Source organism: Gadus morhua, chromosome 22 (assembly GCF_902167405.1).
Source record: "Gadus morhua chromosome 22, gadMor3.0, whole genome shotgun sequence".
Classification (NCBI taxonomy): domain Eukaryota; kingdom Metazoa; phylum Chordata; class Actinopteri; order Gadiformes; family Gadidae; genus Gadus; species Gadus morhua.
Genome location: NC_044069.1, coordinates 20,001,022 through 20,018,521, shown reverse-complemented (window position 1 = coordinate 20,018,521; position 17,500 = coordinate 20,001,022). Strand labels below are relative to the sequence as shown.

Below are 17,500 nucleotides of genomic sequence, written 5' to 3'. Positions count from 1 at the left end.
ATAAATGTCTGCTTTGGTACGGTTGGTGTGTTGGAGTCTAAAGGTGTTCATGGGTGGAATAGGCTCCTGGGTTTTCTTCATTGTTTTTTGTTTGTTTTTTAAAATACATTAACTTGCTTGTCCTTGTGTACGTTAACCACCTCTACTCGTGTTATTAGGAAGGATTGTTCGCTAGTAATAACTCATAATAGCTATTATCTGTGATGCTAGACCTCAACAGCCAATCGGATGAGTTTAGCTAAAGCACGAAAGGACCGGTAGCTTCTATAAATGTGCCACTTCTGTAGAAACGTTGAACGCTGTTTCCTAAAGGCACATATGCTAAAATGTTTGTAAAAATACATATGCATCTCGGCCACGAAAAGGCCTTTTTTCTTATTATCCCAAAGACTGTTATTAACATATTGTACAGTATATTAAGATACGCCGGTACAGTTCCAATAATGAAACAATGCTTGTAGGCACAAAGCTTTGTCGTTCCTTTGTCATCACAGAATAGGACCTTTGGGGTATTTTGAACCAACAATACTGTGAGTCACTTGATGAGCTTTTCTGAAATTCATAACGTTAGTGGAGACATTGTTTAATCAAACCTGACACCGCCAGTGAACATTAAGGAATGAATTCTGCCGTTGCGTGACCTGCGTGTTCAGTGATGCCAACATGCTGGAGCCCACCGATGCAGACGCTGTTCAATGCTGATTCGGGGATGGGTTGAGACAGCAGTGGTCACTGTGTAGAGACACGTCATTGCTAGATGCATGTATCGGTGTATTGGTTCTGCTTTAGCCTCTCAAAGAGAAAACTGGCTTATAAAACCAGATCATACACAAGTAAGTGGAGGTGAGATGATGCATCTCAAGCAATCTTTCTCTTGGAAATATGTCTTATATTACTTATCTTATTTAATTCAACGCAGTTGAGTTGTTTTTGGGCACAAACCAAAAAAATAGATATAATGAATCATTCAATTCTCGATCTCAGGTGGCCTGACGTTCACGTCACAAGCTTGCAGAAGCAGGGAACCTTCTTCAGTAATGGCGTAACAAAACCTCGGAAATCCTGAGGAAGCCATCTCATTGGCTCAAGGGGTTTATGAAACACCCTCCCAACCAACGGACCATCTCTAGTGTTATTACACTGTTTTTTTAGACAAATCTCTTCCCTTTCCTATTGAACTGCTGTGCATGAAGTCACTCGTGAGCTTACGAGTGGAAGTCAGACCACACAAGGCTCATTTAACCAATGGATGGATTACACCACACAGAACCATATGCATTGGAAAACAGTTAACGCCATAAAGGTAATGATAAAACAATGCCGTGCCCTTTTTATACATAACCGTGGAGCTTGGATTTAAACATCTTAGTTATTTTGGAGAAAATCAGCCAAGATGTTTTTAAGAAAGTCTGAAAAGCATTTGTATTACTAGCCAGTCACCATACAATGTTACACATACAGAGGACATGCATTACAGCGCTTTCGAAGGCGTTGGGTGCTTTCTAAAGTCTCCTTCTCCTTCCCATATCTTAGATTAATTTAAAGGATCATAGTGTTGCTTTTAAGCCTTTTCCTCATCTTTCGAGTGACATGCGAATAATCCCAGTCCCAGTCTAGAGCTCAGTATTATATCAGGCTGATTCCCCTCATGGCTTGGAACGTGTGCTGATTGTTTAGGTCCTGAAATCCTGGTTATCAAACATGGCTATTCAATAAAAAGGTATCAAATAAATAATTAGGCGGCTATATGTTGCGTTGCAATAAACAATGGTCCCATGTTGTAAGCTGTTAAGCCTGACTTTGGGGAGGGTCAGCTTTCAATTGCATGCGTCACATATTGCATCACAGAAATCTGACAAAAGGACCCACATACAATGGTCTATATTTGCTGAAAATCGTATCATAGATCACACTGTCGAGATGTTCATAGCAAGATGTTTATATTGACCTCAGAGGACATATATTTACTCTTGATATAGTTAACTCTTGTATCCATAACAAGTTCTGCTCTGAATGTGTACAGCCGTTTTTAGGAGAGAGGAAAAGTCAACAAAGCCAGTATGATCCTTCAAATCAAAACATTTAAGACTCTACAGTGTTCTTCCTACATTTGCGGTTTTGTGAAATAAATAAATAAAGTATAATATAGTACAAACAAATTGTCACAAATCATCATGGCACGAGTATTGAATGACATCGAATGCACATGCTCATATTGGAAACAATATTTTGGCATGAAGTTGTGGCCTTAAAGGGGAATTTCACTTCGTAACACTTCTGGGCTAATTTTCCAACCTACCTGCGTCTTTGTTGTTGAAGCATAACTTTGATTTCGGCTTAACAGCCTAAAATATTAATGTAATGAGATAACTCATCTGAATAATAAGGCTTAACACGTTCATTTGAAGGACAATAACAAGCAGGGACAGGTGTTTACAACAAGTCTGACGAGTTTGAGGTTGAATGCGCTTCTATTGGATGGAGGCGGGGGTAGGGGGGTAATAATAATACAGTTATACATCTTATATATATATATATATATTAATATTGAATCAAGCAATCTTAACACAACCTTGGGGGCACACAAAAGCCCAGATAGGTGTGAATATGACCCCAGGAAAAGGGTTATTAAGTAAAATTCCCATTTAAGTATTAAAACATTTTCCTAAGTATGATTGCTCATAGAAAACAATACCTGATGCTGAATCATATTCAATTCTCTGTCTGCTGTGAGGCTTTTGAAAATAACATAATAGTCATAACTTTCTTTTATTCATTTATTTTCAAGTTAAAGTGAAACCAGGATACTTCGGGTCAGTGTCTCCGTTTTGAAAAATAGCATCTCTCCAAAATGTCTCGAAAGTGTGCATCATTTGGTAACCATGGACATATATCAATGTAGTAAACTAGGAAGGTCTGGTAGCTCATGTTGTTTGTCTGTTAGTTTGTTATGTCTTTTTCCAACGAAACCCTTTGTAGAAAAAATAGAAATCCATGCGTCATGCTTGGCGTCCCTTAGAAAATAAACACAAGTTCCGCGTGGCATCTGCGCGCCCAGCCCTCCGCGGTCCTCTCCGATACTCACTTATCGTCTATTATACACACCCACAGGAAAAAGGGACAAAGGGGATGAACTAAGAATTGGCAAAGAGCAGCGTTGAGAGGTGTTTGACCCAATGTGTAGAACACAGGAAGCTAAATGGTCAGCCTCACTCTCTTTGCGTGCACATGTGTGGGTTTGTGTGTGTGAGTGCATGTATGTGTGTGAATGTGTGTGTGCATGTGTATCTCTGTGTGTGTGTGTGTGTGTGTGTCCACGCGCCAGTCAGACGGATTTCCTGCGCTTCATGAGCCTCCGGTGGTCCATGAAGCTGTGGAGACCGGGCGACACCGAGCTGATGGGCGACGGGAAGAAGCTGTTCTTCAGCGTGCTGGGCGAGATCTCCTCGATCCGGTACGACACCGACTGAAAGTACTGATTGGGGTTGAGCTGCGAGCTGAACGAGTTCTGGTTGGTGAAGCCGCAGCCCAGACCCCCCATCCGCCCGCCCCCTCCGCCCTCGCCCCCCCCGGAGCTGCCGAACTCCGGGGGCGAGTGGTAGTGCATGCAGGAGCACACCGACTGCAGGTCCATCACCTCCGTGGGGCGGTACTGCTGCTGCTGGTGCTGCTGCTGGTGCTGCTGCTGGTGCTGGTGGTGGTGGTGGGGGTGATGGAGGTCCGCGGGTCTCCTCCGTCGCCGCCCCAGCCGCACCCCGCCGCCGCCGCCCCCGCCTCCCCCGCCGCCATGCGGCCGCGGCTCCTCCTGGATGTGGATGATCATGCTGTTGCGGTGGCCCGCCAGGGAGGCCCGCTCCTCGGCGTCGCGGCGCTCGTCCTCGCTGTTCATGGTGAGGAAGCGCAGCACCACCAGGTTGAGGAAGGCGCCGATCACCGTCAGCCCCACCAGGATGTACATGAAGCTGAAGGCCACGTAGAGCGGCTTCTTCTGCAGCGCGCGGTTCTTCTGCAGCGCCACAAAGTCCCCGAAGCCGATGGTGGTGAGCGTGATGAAGCAGTAGTAGTAGGACTGGAAGAAGCTCCAGTCCTCGTAGTGGCTGAAGGCGGCGGCGCCCACGCACAGCGTGCCGATGCAGGAGAAGAAGCCCACCGTCACCATGTTCTCCATGGACACGTCGGTGACGCTCATGCCGCAGCACTTCTTGATGCGCTTCAGCAGGTACTTGACGAAGGTGTTCATGCGCTCGCCCAGGCTCTGGAACATCACCAGCGTCAGGGGGATGCCCAGGACGGCGTAGAACATGCAGAAGGCCTTGCCCGCGTCGGTGCCCGGGGCGGCGTGCCCATAACCTGGAGGACACAAACACAAGACAACAGAGGGTCGTTGGTGTCATGTTCTGGGATCCCGCAGGCCTACTGTGCTGTAGCACAACCTCTGTGGGGAGACGGATCAGAGCCTGGGATGGGAACCAACGACTGAAGAGGCAGTGCTGCGCCCTGTTTTCTGTTTTGTTACAGAGATATTCTTTCAAAAGGGAAACTCGTTTTTTGCGATGAAGCTTTCATAAGGGGATTTTAATAACTGCATTTCTACAGGAGCCAGTCTACACCGTGTTGGCTAGACACCTTGACATACACCTTTTCTTCCCATTGGGAAATGTTTACTGTTTCTGGCCATGTTTGTGTTGGGATCACTAATTACGTGCTTAGAAATAAAACCCTCCAGCAACATCATTAGAGGAAACCAATATGTACTTTAGTATAATCTGATTTGAGATTATTCAGCTAAAATTAGATCTGTAAGAATATTAATGAGGCAACAGCTCTCAGAGTACCCTGGATGTAACATGAGGCCAGATCTATGGCGCCACACTGCTGGTCAATGGGGCTGGCGGATCTACTGTTCATAAGGCCCAGGGAGTAAAGCTACCCTTGGATGGCTCCCCCATCGCTCCATCCACACTAGCAGGGCCTAGGATGAGGGGACCCAAGTGAAGAGGCACCGTGGAAGACTCTGGGTTCCTAAGTTCTGCAACCTGACAAGAGGGTGGGTCTGACCGCACGGGTCATGAAGCAGTCAAACAAGCTGCTGTGGGGCAGGGAAGAGAGAGGATTCTCTATGCGTTCACTACCAGCAGGAGAGGCAGCTGCTACGCTACCAGGGCCGTCGCTGCTGTCCTCAGACTCAGATCGCTACATCGCATTTCAGTAAAATAATAAAACACATTTTACTGATAGAATATTGAAAAAATATGTACAAACACGAAGGCCTGAAAAGGGAAGATACAAAAATATTTGGATGCGTACAAAGAATGTATGAAAAAAGGGAATTGAGCCAATGAGAGATCAAATGCATGTCACCTTAACAGAGTTCAGACACAAAGTCAAGTACAAGTGCAACCATGAGGATGTGTTGATGGGAAAATGTGGTTTCAGACTATTGTGATGAATTCTGATTTTCTGAATCTTTGCCTAACTAGTTGTTAGCATTGACTCCACCCGTTGGTCGGGTAGCCAATTATTACGAAACCCAAATAGTTTCAAAATATAATTAGATGAAGGTTTTGAAGGTTTATGGAAACAAAACAGGAAATATTAACAATGATATGATATGATATGATATTGAAAGAAGCGCATAATTTATGGTGCTAGGGAATTGCAATGGGTAGGCTACGTTTCAAGCATATTGTTTATTTTTTAATTCAATTGATCTATTTTTAAAGCCATGACATTCTTTTGGACGGTCACAAGCAAGCAGTATGTAAAGGGTATCCTTGCGTGTGCGCTTGTAGACACACTTAGATATGAGGGGGAATCATCTCCAGGGAGAGTGTTATTGTGGAGCAACAGGCGGAAAGCAGCCCGTCGGACCGACTCCACTAGACTGACTGCAAGAACGGACGTTGGCTGGAAGGATTAGTGTAATAAAAGTGGTCTTCTCTGTGGCGAAGGAGACGAGAAAACCAAAGAAGGAGCTATTGGATTTGATAGAGGAGACAGGAAGGAGCCAGCAAGGCTTTTATCTTAATTAGACTTTATCTGGAGGCCACTTGCTGCTGAGTCACAAGCAACAAGAACTCCTACAGGCTGGGGGGCCGGTGGGGTAACAAAAGGCAGGGACGAGACGATGCATTGATTTAGTAAGTATATATTTCAAGACAAACAAGCTGAAATTCAACCAGAGTTCATATTTCCTTTTTCTTAACAAGAGTTAACAAAACCGTTTGTGTTAACAAAGATTATGCCTTTTGGCAGGTTGTTAAAGGGAAAAGTACAGCCTTTTTACTCATCGATCACCCCTCGTTCCCGTCAGGTGCTTCCGCGGGCCATAGTGAATAACAAACTTAAAAGCTAGAGCCAAAGAAAAACAACAACACTACCAGCGGCGTGTGGCTGACATTTGTATCTCCCCCACAACCAGCGCCGGGCTGCCTACCTACGATATCTCCTCTTCACAAGACGATTGTGGTTATGTTTGTTGTGTTCACGGATCAAACCTGGTCAGGTTTTTTGTTTGGGTGAGTCTTTGCAGTATCGATCTGTAAAGGCCTCCCCTCAACGGACTCCTTCCACCCACACAAGCACGCGTGTTGATATGCGCGAGAGCTTTTTATAAACTCCAGTTTAAGCGAGTCTATAAAAAGGGGGGCGACCGCTGAACACAACACGGCCGTCAGAGCGGAGCCACGGAAATTCCTTTTCAATACACAACTGACAATTATTTTTATTATGTATTCATAATGACTGACTGACATGAGCGGTGTTTGTGTGCACGTGTGTGTGTGTGTGTGTGTGTGTGTGTGTGTGTGTGTGTGTGTGTGTGTGTGTGTGTGTGTGTGTGTGTGTGTGTGTGTGTGTGTGTGTGTGTGTGTGTGTGTGTGTGTGTGTGTGTGTGTGTGTGTGTGCGTGTGTGTGTGTGCGGGGGTGGGGGGCGGAGAGAGAGAGAGAGAGAGAGAGAGAGAGAGAGAGAGAGAGAGAGAGAGAGAGAGAGAGAGAGAGAGGGAGAGAGAGAGAGAGAGAGAGAGAGAGAGAGAGAGAGAGAGAGAGAGAGAGAGAGAGAGAGAGAGAGAGGGAGAGAGAGAGAGAGAGAGAGGGAGAGAGAGAGAGAGAGAGAGAGAGAGAGAGAGAGAGAGAGAGAGAGAGAGAGAGAGAGAGAGAGAGAGAGAGAGAGAGAGAGAGAGGGAGGGAGGGAGAGAGAGAGAGAGAGAGAGAGAGAGAGAGAGAGAGAGAGAGAGAGAGAGAGAGAGAGAGAGAGAGAGAGAGAGAGAGAGAGAGAGAGAGAGAGGGAGAGAGAGAGAGAGAGAGAGAGAGAGAGAGAGAGAGAGAGAGGGAGAGAGAGAGAGAGAGGGAGAGAGCAAGAGGGAGGGAGGAATTGACAAAGGGAGGCAGAGAGAGAGAGAGCGAGAGAGGAAAGGAGGAAGGGAGGGAGAGAGAAAGAGAGATGAAGGTTCAAACAGTCAATCGGGTTCACTCCAGGGCTGCTCAACATTGCACGTGCCGACCAGAAGATGCGATGTGAAGGAGTGTCAACTGCTGTTGAGGTTATCAAAATAGCCAACAGAACCTCAGGGTTGAGGTTATTCTGAAGAACATGGAAAATGATTTTCTCTGAGAAGTTTCACACCAGCAAAGCATTGACGTGTGATAAATATTTTAAGGAAGTTAAGGGGATATATTGAGGTTTTGTATCGAATGTACTGGCCTGAAATCAGACCTTTTGTCATGCCAAATTGGTCTCATTTTCAGAATCCGAATTGCAAATAGCCTGTAGTTAGACTTTGACTATATTTGTTACACACACTGGCAAGAACAACTCCAATTTGGGTTTTTTTGGAGCCTCGCCCATGCACCCTGATGATGTTATGCACTTGAACTCATGTTAATTGCATGATTTGGTTCTTCTCATCCTCAGCTGTAATCCACTGTGGATAAAACTCTTTACTAAATGGCCATATATTAGTATATTAGTCATCTACCAATGGGCCTGTTGTTTTGGTGAAAGCACAGGGACTGCATCAAACTGAATATGTTTGTCGGATTAACAAAGCCCTTCACACCATGTGTATTAAAATCTTGGGAAGCATTTTGTTCTTCTGATCAGCCATCTGTCTGCCGTCCGCCTGATCCCCCCCCTGCTCCCCTTTCCTCGCAAATTAGCGAAGAAATTCCTGCCGATTCTTGATGTGTGAACATTTGTGCACGATAATAAGCAATTAATGAATTCTTCGGCAGTCGATCGGAACTGTACATGTAATTTGATTCGTGGTTACCTGTGACGTACTTGTGAAACAGGTCACTACTGAGAGAGAACTCGAAATGGCGTTGAGAGGGCAGCATAATATGGTATATTTCCAAGGTAACACAATCATTCGCAACAAACAGTTAGCCTACAGCTGACATGGTGAAATCTATTTTAAACAATAAAAATATTTTGTACGTACAAAGTCTATTTCCGAAACGCTCATTGTCATGGCTACTGCTGTTGTATTTTACAACACTTTTTCACACTCACAGCCATAGCAATACTGTTAGTTATTACATAGGTTCACAGACCTGGTACTTCGCTGGCAGTGGCCAGAACTAAGCAGAAGCACAAACAAACACAGTTTTTACCCATATACACCGCCATGTATACAAATGATGGCCGTTGGCTGTACATTGGCACTGACGAGACAGGCCCTGGCCATCACCGCTGTTTTCTGTGCCGTCTTGAATTGTCTCGTTGTTATTGTTGATTGCATTCTTGGCTGGTGGTCACAGCAGTGGCCTGTGTAATCTGTTTGTCGTGTCATAATGACTGTGCTATCTCGCGTTGTCAAGGGAACAGACATATTTGTTCTGCAAGAACAGGATCCTGTCATGCACAGGTGCTTTTGTTGCATATGTGTGCACAGGTGAACGATTGTGTGCGCTCGGTGTATGTACTGAACGGTGTGAACGCCACGACATAAATCACCAGACTAATGCAGTAATTAGCCAGCGTGGCAGAGAGTAAGTCACTTTAAGCTGCTAGCCCAGCTGCTGATCTAGGCAATAGCTTTGGGCTACGGGCTGAATTATGAATTCTATTCAAACTGAGTGATTAGCAATCACTTAAATTGTATAAGTGTATGCTGCATTAGCCATTTTTATAAAACATATGGAATGTGCAATTTCTAGGGTTTAATTGTTTGGAGTGTGTTGTATTTGAACATTGAATAGTCTGGACCCTTTTGACAGTGGCGTCTACTGGGGACAAACACAGGTGTCATTTATAACACTAATAAGGGTCTGCTCCTTTTATGGACCAGGCTACGGGAAGTAGACTAAACCAGGCAGGAGTCTGCTAGCCATGCCAAGGAGCAAGACCCGTACATGGTCGATTGGGAGTCAACTGGTAGCACTCCATCATCTTTGTGAAAGAAAGAGGCTGACTGTTGAGACTTTCTTCTACTGAAGAATGAGAGCTCTTCTGCCCTGAAGTGTGGAGTGCAGGTGCTACCAAGTTGTGATTTCATTTCACAAAATGTATCACTAGCAAGAAGCAACGTACCACTTTCCAACATGCAAATCTATGCAAATTAAGTTATTGTCGCACCTTTGGAAAGCTTTGATAACATTTTAACTTACTATAAAACAATATAAGAACGTTCTTTATTCTGAGAGTCTTTAAACCAATAGTAATACATTTTATGTGTTGACAAAACAACAGAAAAAAAGTACTTTATTATTATATTATTATTATATACTTTATTTATACCCATGGTTTAGTTAAGAGGTAGTGTGTGACTGTGACTGGGTACTATTTAAGATCTGGCAATCTTTTGCCAATTGTCTCACTTGTCTCTCATGGTTATATGCGATTAATGTAAGAACATAACAGAATAAAAGTCAATAACCCTGTATTTGAGGTTTAGGCGCTTAAACTCTACTAAAACACATAGAGCACATTCAACTAGGATGCTACAATTCTCAACCAGTTCCCCAAGAACAGTGCTTGTGTCTCCGTGGTTTAAATGCACTGATGTTATGTGCCTCCAGGTCCACACAAAATCTGCAAGTCATAATCATGTGATTTTATTATGGATGTTTCATAAGGGTGTGTGTGTGTGTGTGTGTACCTGCGTTCATTATTCAAAATAAGTTCATTGAGTTCATTATTCAAAATAAACTCTGCACTACATTTTGAAGTGATTAACCTTTTCAAGTAGACCGCATGCATTTTTTATACATAGCAGTACCAGACTGACACACGTGTCAGCTGCCTGGAGCGCCCCTCTAAGGTACGTTCCAGAGTAAAATAAGATTCTCTATCTCACCAATGGTTGACATGACAGATTCATTTAAAAGATTTAAGACAGAAAATTCACAATGAAAATAAAGTAATAAGCTGCTACGTCTTTGTGGTAGCATTGTATACATGCACCATCTTTGTATAAGAACAATCAATATGCACCCCCCTATTGTTATTACAGCCTGACAGATGGAAGGTATCGGCACATTTCACGTTATAAGACTCATTTCATTTGTCTGTATATTCAGTGAGTCAATTATTTTTTTAATTTCTCACAGTATACAGAGGTTATTTATTTGTAGCATCTCCATCGCTCAAGGGTTGTTGATCTATATTGATTGCACGACGTACGTAGGCGTAGAACAGCCGTTTTATTGACCCAACTCAGGAGAACATCACTAAAACAGCGCCATTATAATTAGCATCGAGCTTAATCAGGCTATACGGTTAAGTAAAAACGGTGCAACTCAAGCAGAGTTGCAACTCTTGTTTCAAGTGAGCTAGTTTCAACGTTGGCTTCAGTGGAAATGAACCTGGTTGAAACAGGCATTCGGTATCCCCTGGCCTGTACCCAGCACCTTATGGTCCTTATGAGAAAGCAGAAGCCATTCAACCATTCAACCGTAGTGTGGCTATTACCAGACCAAGCTCAATCGTAGATTGCACGTTGGTCTGGGGAAGCTGCCGTCATTTCCTTCAGCACAAGAGGCGTGATCAACGGGCCTAGTTCAACTGACTGTGTACGCGATTGGCTGCTTGCCGTCGCTTCCCTGTCGTCATTGTGTTAAACCTGCCAATAGCGTGCCAAGGGGAAAAGCCAGCTCGGTGATTGGCTCCCGCAAAAACGTATCGGAAGCAGAAAGAAATGTATTGCTCTTCTCCAGACCTTTGTGCAGGGCAAACTCAAATCACCGGCAGAATGGGCAGGGCTACCCCAGTCTAATTCGACCTCACACCCTTTTCCTCACCCTCTCAAAGGGGGTAGTCTCACTTAATCCCGCAAGAACCAAGAACATTTGGGAAGTGTCGTAAATAAGCTTTGGCTAGAAATACTATGATGCAAACATCGGATGACTGTCTCCCGCTTGTCTATGTTTCTGTATCCGTCCCAATTCAAATAAACCTTAAATAATAATTAAAGGCACTACACGCCATAGTGTGCACAGAGAGCTTTGAATGCGTCAGAGGGAAACGTGGAGCAGACCACCTAGCATCCAGCATGAGTCCTATTTTGGCTACCTCCTTTCAAGCGCTTTCTGTGAATTGTGCAATTACGCGCCAGCGTCTTATTAATATCGGGGCTGATTAGGGTCCATCGGGAGCCCCCTTCTGCCTGATTGTAAAGAGGGGATCGCTGATGTGCATTTTAATTTCACCACAACGACAAGGTAATTCCAATTACTGGTTTATCCGTAGCTAAGATTCCTTTGAAACGATCAGAAAGGAGAGTATTAGCATGAGAGTGAAGGCCCTTTATTTTAAGGCAGCATCCAAAGAGAAACTCCTTAGGGCTCAGTCTGAGTAACAAAATACCCCGACCTAACTAAAGGCGTCCGGGGTTAACGGATTCTATTTATTCTGCTCAACTCAAGTGTTAAGGTTTTTTTTAATACTACGGCCTCACAGAGGGACAACACAGAGCACTAGCTCACGGCTAACACGCTCCTGTGTAGCAGGCGGCCGAGCTAACATTAGAAGATCTAGGCATTTATTGCTTATCCAGTCTTATCACAGAGGAGTGGTATTACTTCATAATCCTTCATAATTGTATTATCCTCTGCAGAAAAAAGAGCCCATTGAGGTGTATGAGACACGTTAACTAATTCGTTTTGCGGTGTGACGTTGAGCATTTAGCACAGAGAGAAAGTGGATTTGGAGCGAGTTTCCTGCCAGAGTGAAGCAAAATAAACCAAGGAAGGACTCTTGAGAAAGAAAGTATGATGATGAAAATTTTATATTTCCAACCACGCCGCCCCCCATCACTTCTTGTTGCAAAGACCTGCTGTGTTCCAACTCTGCCTGTATGGGTCTTCAGGGACGTTATTACAACCTATGGTGACACCCTTGTCTGTGAGTGTCAATGCTCTGCTTGATGAACGAGTAATCTCCTTACTAAGTCGCTGTGCCTCTCTAGCACTGGGAGGTGCAAGGGAAGCCAATGCAGGGGATAGATGGACACTGAGACATAGTGTACCACCCAGAGACAGACAGGGAACGAGCAGCTATGGGTTTTGACACAGTTCCACTTCGGTGGACACCATGTCCAGTGTGAGTTGGACAGAACCTGGTATCGGACCAGGCACATCCAATTCTTACCGCAGGTATCACTGAACGGCAGCAGGGATATTCCCACCAATTGGGGTCCCCCCACATCCCCTTCCCTGTGACATATAGGTCCATCGAGTTGTTCGATAGCTGCAGTATCTGTGGGACCCAGAGCCCTTTCCCTTGTCTATTTAATACAGAGACTGATCAGGATTCGGGGCAGAGGACTTGTTGACCACCTTTCGTAGGGCAGTAGTAGGGAATAATGCTCTCTCTGTGCTCTGACAACAAACTATAGATTACGACAAAGTGCAGCTTATACACTAAGACCTGTTTGTCTCCATGCCGAGACAGACAGTCCCCACGTACATTTAATGGGCCACAGATACCCCGCAAATGCATTGTATCGCAGCCTCTACTTGCTGAAGTGGGCTTGTACAACAAGCTCACAATCAATGTATTTTTATACTCCCGTCTTCACATACTGACTGAGTAGAACAAGCTGTGCTGAACTTATTTTGGTCCTATTCTCCAAACCGTCACAGAAAGTCCTCAGTTGAAATGTATTTCTTTCCTCCTGCTCTCAAAACAAGTTGAAGACTTGCGGAACATTGCAGTGATGAGCTCGGCTGAGCCTGTTGTCCCTTTTGCTGCGGGCAACAGGGACTCTGTGTGCTGTTTTAATATACGTTTTTATCTACGGATGCCGATGGCAATGAGGGTAAACAGCCGTGCCTCAGCATGAGGGTGCCACATTGGGCTGTTCGTTTATGCAATGCAGAGTAGGGAAAATGCAACAACAAAACAAAAGGGAACGACGTCATCTTAGACGTCGGACATTCATTTTATTTTCTTGGACAGCTACAAAGGGAAACCTGCTGGGTCGGCTGTCTGTGATGTTTTGGCACGTTGTGGTTTTTGAAATGCTGAACAAGCAGTTCTGGGTGGGGGAGGGGGGGGGGGGACGTCTTACACAGGCGTTTCCATTGGTTTTCTGAGACGGATGGGGAGGATGGCAATAAATTGGTCGGAGGCCGTTCCAGGTACTGAGCGTGAGGGCGTGGTTTGTGTTGCTTGAGTGGAGGCGCGCGTATACAGTCGGCCTGGCGGTGCTGGACTGATGGGGATGAAATCCACCATTACAGTCATTGACCTTATAAACAGAGCTTCCCCTATTAATCATTGTATAATGTATCAGCGCTAAGTCCCCTTGTCACTGAACCCTGCCTCTTAAAGCTGCTGTAGCTGTGATTCAAGAGTTATAAAAAGAGAATGCTGGAAAGAGCAGAAGACAGCAAGATTTTTAGACTAAACAATTACATAAAAAACATCCCCTCCCTCTGTAGACCCTCCCTCCCTTTTTCCACCATTGGAACATATTTAATTTCACACAACCGTGATTGACAGGCAAGGTGGATTCCCTAACCAAGGAAGAGATGCCCTGATTGGTCAGAAGTAAGCCGGGAGCTGTCTTAACTGTCTCTATAAATTGTCTCACAAAGGCAGGCATAGTCAACTCGAACCGATATTCTCACTTGTACTCACTAATAGCTGGTGATGGCTGTGGCGTTTCAAACAAATAACAACCAAAGCTCCTAAGTGTTACCTACAGCACCTTTAACTAGCTTTAAATTTGAATGCAACACAAATTCCAAACACACATCAATGCTATTATGCTTTTTTCACAAAAAAAGGCCTCTGCTATTGACTATGAAGGTATTAGCTTCATCTCTTTCTCTACACAAGTGGAAAAATAAACAGGAACATGAATGCATTCATGTCTTATGGAATTGGCAATAAAGTGACTCGCAAGAAACACAAAAAAGAGAAAAGTTCTGCATTAGTTCCCTGTAGCATTTGACTGTGTCTTACTGTGGCCCTTCTGCTCAAGAAATGATGAGGCTTACGTTTTCCCTAAAGTTGCCTACGACATCAACTCCGACGCACCAAATCGCCCCCGCCCCCCCGCGCCCCCAGCTTTCCTCCCCCGCTTTCAGGTGACACTTCCTGCAGGACACTCCAGGTCTGCAAAGTAAAGTTCCAGAGAGACGCACTGGAGAAATCAAGTCTCAGCTTTCTTCCACCATGTCACCATGTGTCACATTACTAATAACACAATTATTATCTCTCTTGGCATATGTTTTTTTTCCTCTTCTTCTGTCTCTATGTGTGCGCCTCGAAACGATAATCGAAGGACTAACACGTTCTTTGAAGAGGTAATGACTTTTTTAACAACCAATAAGCTGTTGAGGTTAGTTTACTGAACTAATTAGAATTTGAAAATAAACACATAACGAGGAGGAATATGATGATGATGATGATGATGATGATGATGATGATCACAGAACAGAGCCGTGGATCCAGGCACTCATCAATCTCAAGGACGGATGATGAGTGTGTTGGCTCATCTGATTCATGCTCAAAGTCAAGCGCACGGCCGCGCGCACACACACACACAATACACACGGATATCTAGTGCGGTTAACTGCGTGCGCACACACACACACACACACACACTAACACACACAAATACAAACAAAAACACAAGCACATATACACACACACACACGCACACACACACACACACACACACACACGCACACACACACGCACACACACACACACACACACACACACACACACACACACACACATACACGGGGAAACCTGCTGCGCAAAACCGATACCCAACAACAATGAGTCACGGGGGGAGGGGGGAGATCATGAGCACATCGTCATGGTAGCGCTCCCGTCTCCCCCTCATCACTCCGGCTGGAACGCCAACATTAGCTAGGAGGGATTGTTTCGAGTGACTCATGGCTGTGGGAGGGAGGGGGTGGGGGAAGAGCTTTTCCAGGAGCCTAATTTTATACCCCCACCCCACTCCCTACACACACACTTCAAACACACACTTGGGAGAAGTCCTTGAAGTCTTGTGTTCACTTTCTTGCACTTGGAAGATTGCATGTTGTCCTCCAGTCCGTCTCCAACCCACCACTACCTCCTCCACTTCTTTCACCGCCTCCACCATCAGCACCACCACCACTTAACACCACCACCACCACCAGTACCACCACCACCACCACCACTTTCACCTCCTACAGCACCACCACCACTTTCACCACATCCACCACAACCACAGCCCCACCACCACCACCACCTCTGTCTCCACCACCACACCTCCTCCACCACCACCACCACCTCCCCCATCACCTCCACAAGCTCCATCACCATCTACACCACCCCAGCTTCTATAAACGCCCCCCTCCATCACCACCAACTTCATCACCACCTCCACCCCCCACAACCACCACCCCCTCACTTTTAACACTTTCACATCCCCAACCACCTCCTCCACCAACACCTCCACCACCGCCAACTCCATCAAAACATCTCATCCCCGGAGTTCCCCATTGAGAGGCAGAGGCGCTGGCAGGGTGGCAGTGAGACCCAGACCCCGGGGGGCTCAGAGTGCTAGGGGATGATGGTCAGCAAGGAGCCGGCCCTGGGCGGCAGATCAGGTCCATGGAAGAATGAGGGTATGATGTATGAAACTATTTAACATGGCAACAGGTGGCAGGCTGGACCTGAAAGGAGAGAGGGGGCTGGAGTAAGCAGTGCAGTCATATTCCTCTCACAGCTCTATAATTCCTGTCCTTTTTTAACTTTCATCGAAGCCTTGCGGCGTCGAGGATGATTTTGACTATTGTTTGACTTTCCATGAGAGTGGTATCGAAAACCAAAGCGATACCCTTGGAGCCGACACATTCGCAGGAATACCCTTGTTTTTCATTCCTTAATCAGTCCACTGTCATTGAGCGCAAGGCAAAGGGTTCGTTACACGTTTAAAAAAGGTGATCTATTTATAGAAGCAACACCTACTCTGTCAGACAGGGAAATGGTCCCCTGTGATAAACAGCTGAGAGAGTGTGTGAGTGTCAATAAGCTTAAAGGGCAGCAATTAGTGGTGTGTGTGTGTGTGTCAGGCTTATGTATTATTATTAGGCCCTTCAGGTGAGCAGGCAGGGTATGGATTGCTGATGGCTCTGTCGTTACCTAAGAGGAATAGGGATGGAAGTAGTGGGGCACCCGATGAATCTGGCATATGATTTCTCAGTCACTCAATACAAACACGCACGCACACACAAGCATGCACACACACATGAACGCACGCACGCACGCACACACATAAACACACACATAAACACACACATAAACGCATACAATCTCGGATGTCATATTGGCCACATTTTTTATTGAAAATGTCTAGTGCCATTTTCAAAACTTTCAGTTCTGATTGACATCACTCTAATTACCTTTGGAATTTCAAAGCAAAAAAAAGAGTTGTGAACAGTGAACAGCGAACAGTGAACATTAATCAGTGTATATTGAAAAGTGTGCATTGAAAAGTGAACATTGAACGGTGAACAGTGAACGGTGAACAGTATCTTCCCCCTCTAGAGAGCTATCCCGTGTCCCCCGGTCCCCTACTGGAGAGCTGTTCCCCCCCCCCCCCCCCCCCCCCCCCCTGAACACAGTGAGTCGCTGTACCATATGCCCTAGACTGGTAGTCTGCTGCAGACATTAATAAATAAGGGGATTCCCAGCCCGGCATTGGTTCATGTCCACGGGTTGTTGTTGTGATTAAAACATTTTAAATAGATGAAGACACTATTACCCATAGTTGTTCTTTACTCAAACCAATATACTATTGTCTATTGTGAAACAGTGGAGCAATCCTTACTGGAGCCATTGTAGAATGGAACTGCATTTTCTTAATAAATTCAACCCGCACAAACTCTTCAAATGTGCCTTTATTCTTTTAATCAAGGGTTCAAATATAGACATGTCCTTCCAGGTCTGTTTTTTCAAGTTGAATCGACCCGCATTTGTTGCAATCGCAAGAATCGATGGACGAAGAACTGTGAAGGACAGCGCAATACTGAAATCAATGACCTCCTC

General features: G+C 45.2%; 1 protein-coding gene across 1 annotated transcript in view; it reads right to left on the bottom strand.

Moving 5' to 3' along the window:
- Positions 1-3,325: 3,325 nt before the first annotated feature.
- The window catches only part of kcnk9 (potassium channel, subfamily K, member 9), a 26,977-nt gene continuing 12,802 nt past the window's right edge, over positions 3,326-17,500 (bottom strand). Inside the window, exons 3-4 of the mRNA XM_030347745.1 lie at positions 3,755-4,350; positions 3,326-3,622 (exon numbers count right to left, since the gene is read on the bottom strand). Coding sequence (XP_030203605.1) covers positions 3,326-3,622; positions 3,755-4,350 — 893 coding nt within the window. The remainder of the gene's footprint in view (positions 3,623-3,754; positions 4,351-17,500) is intronic.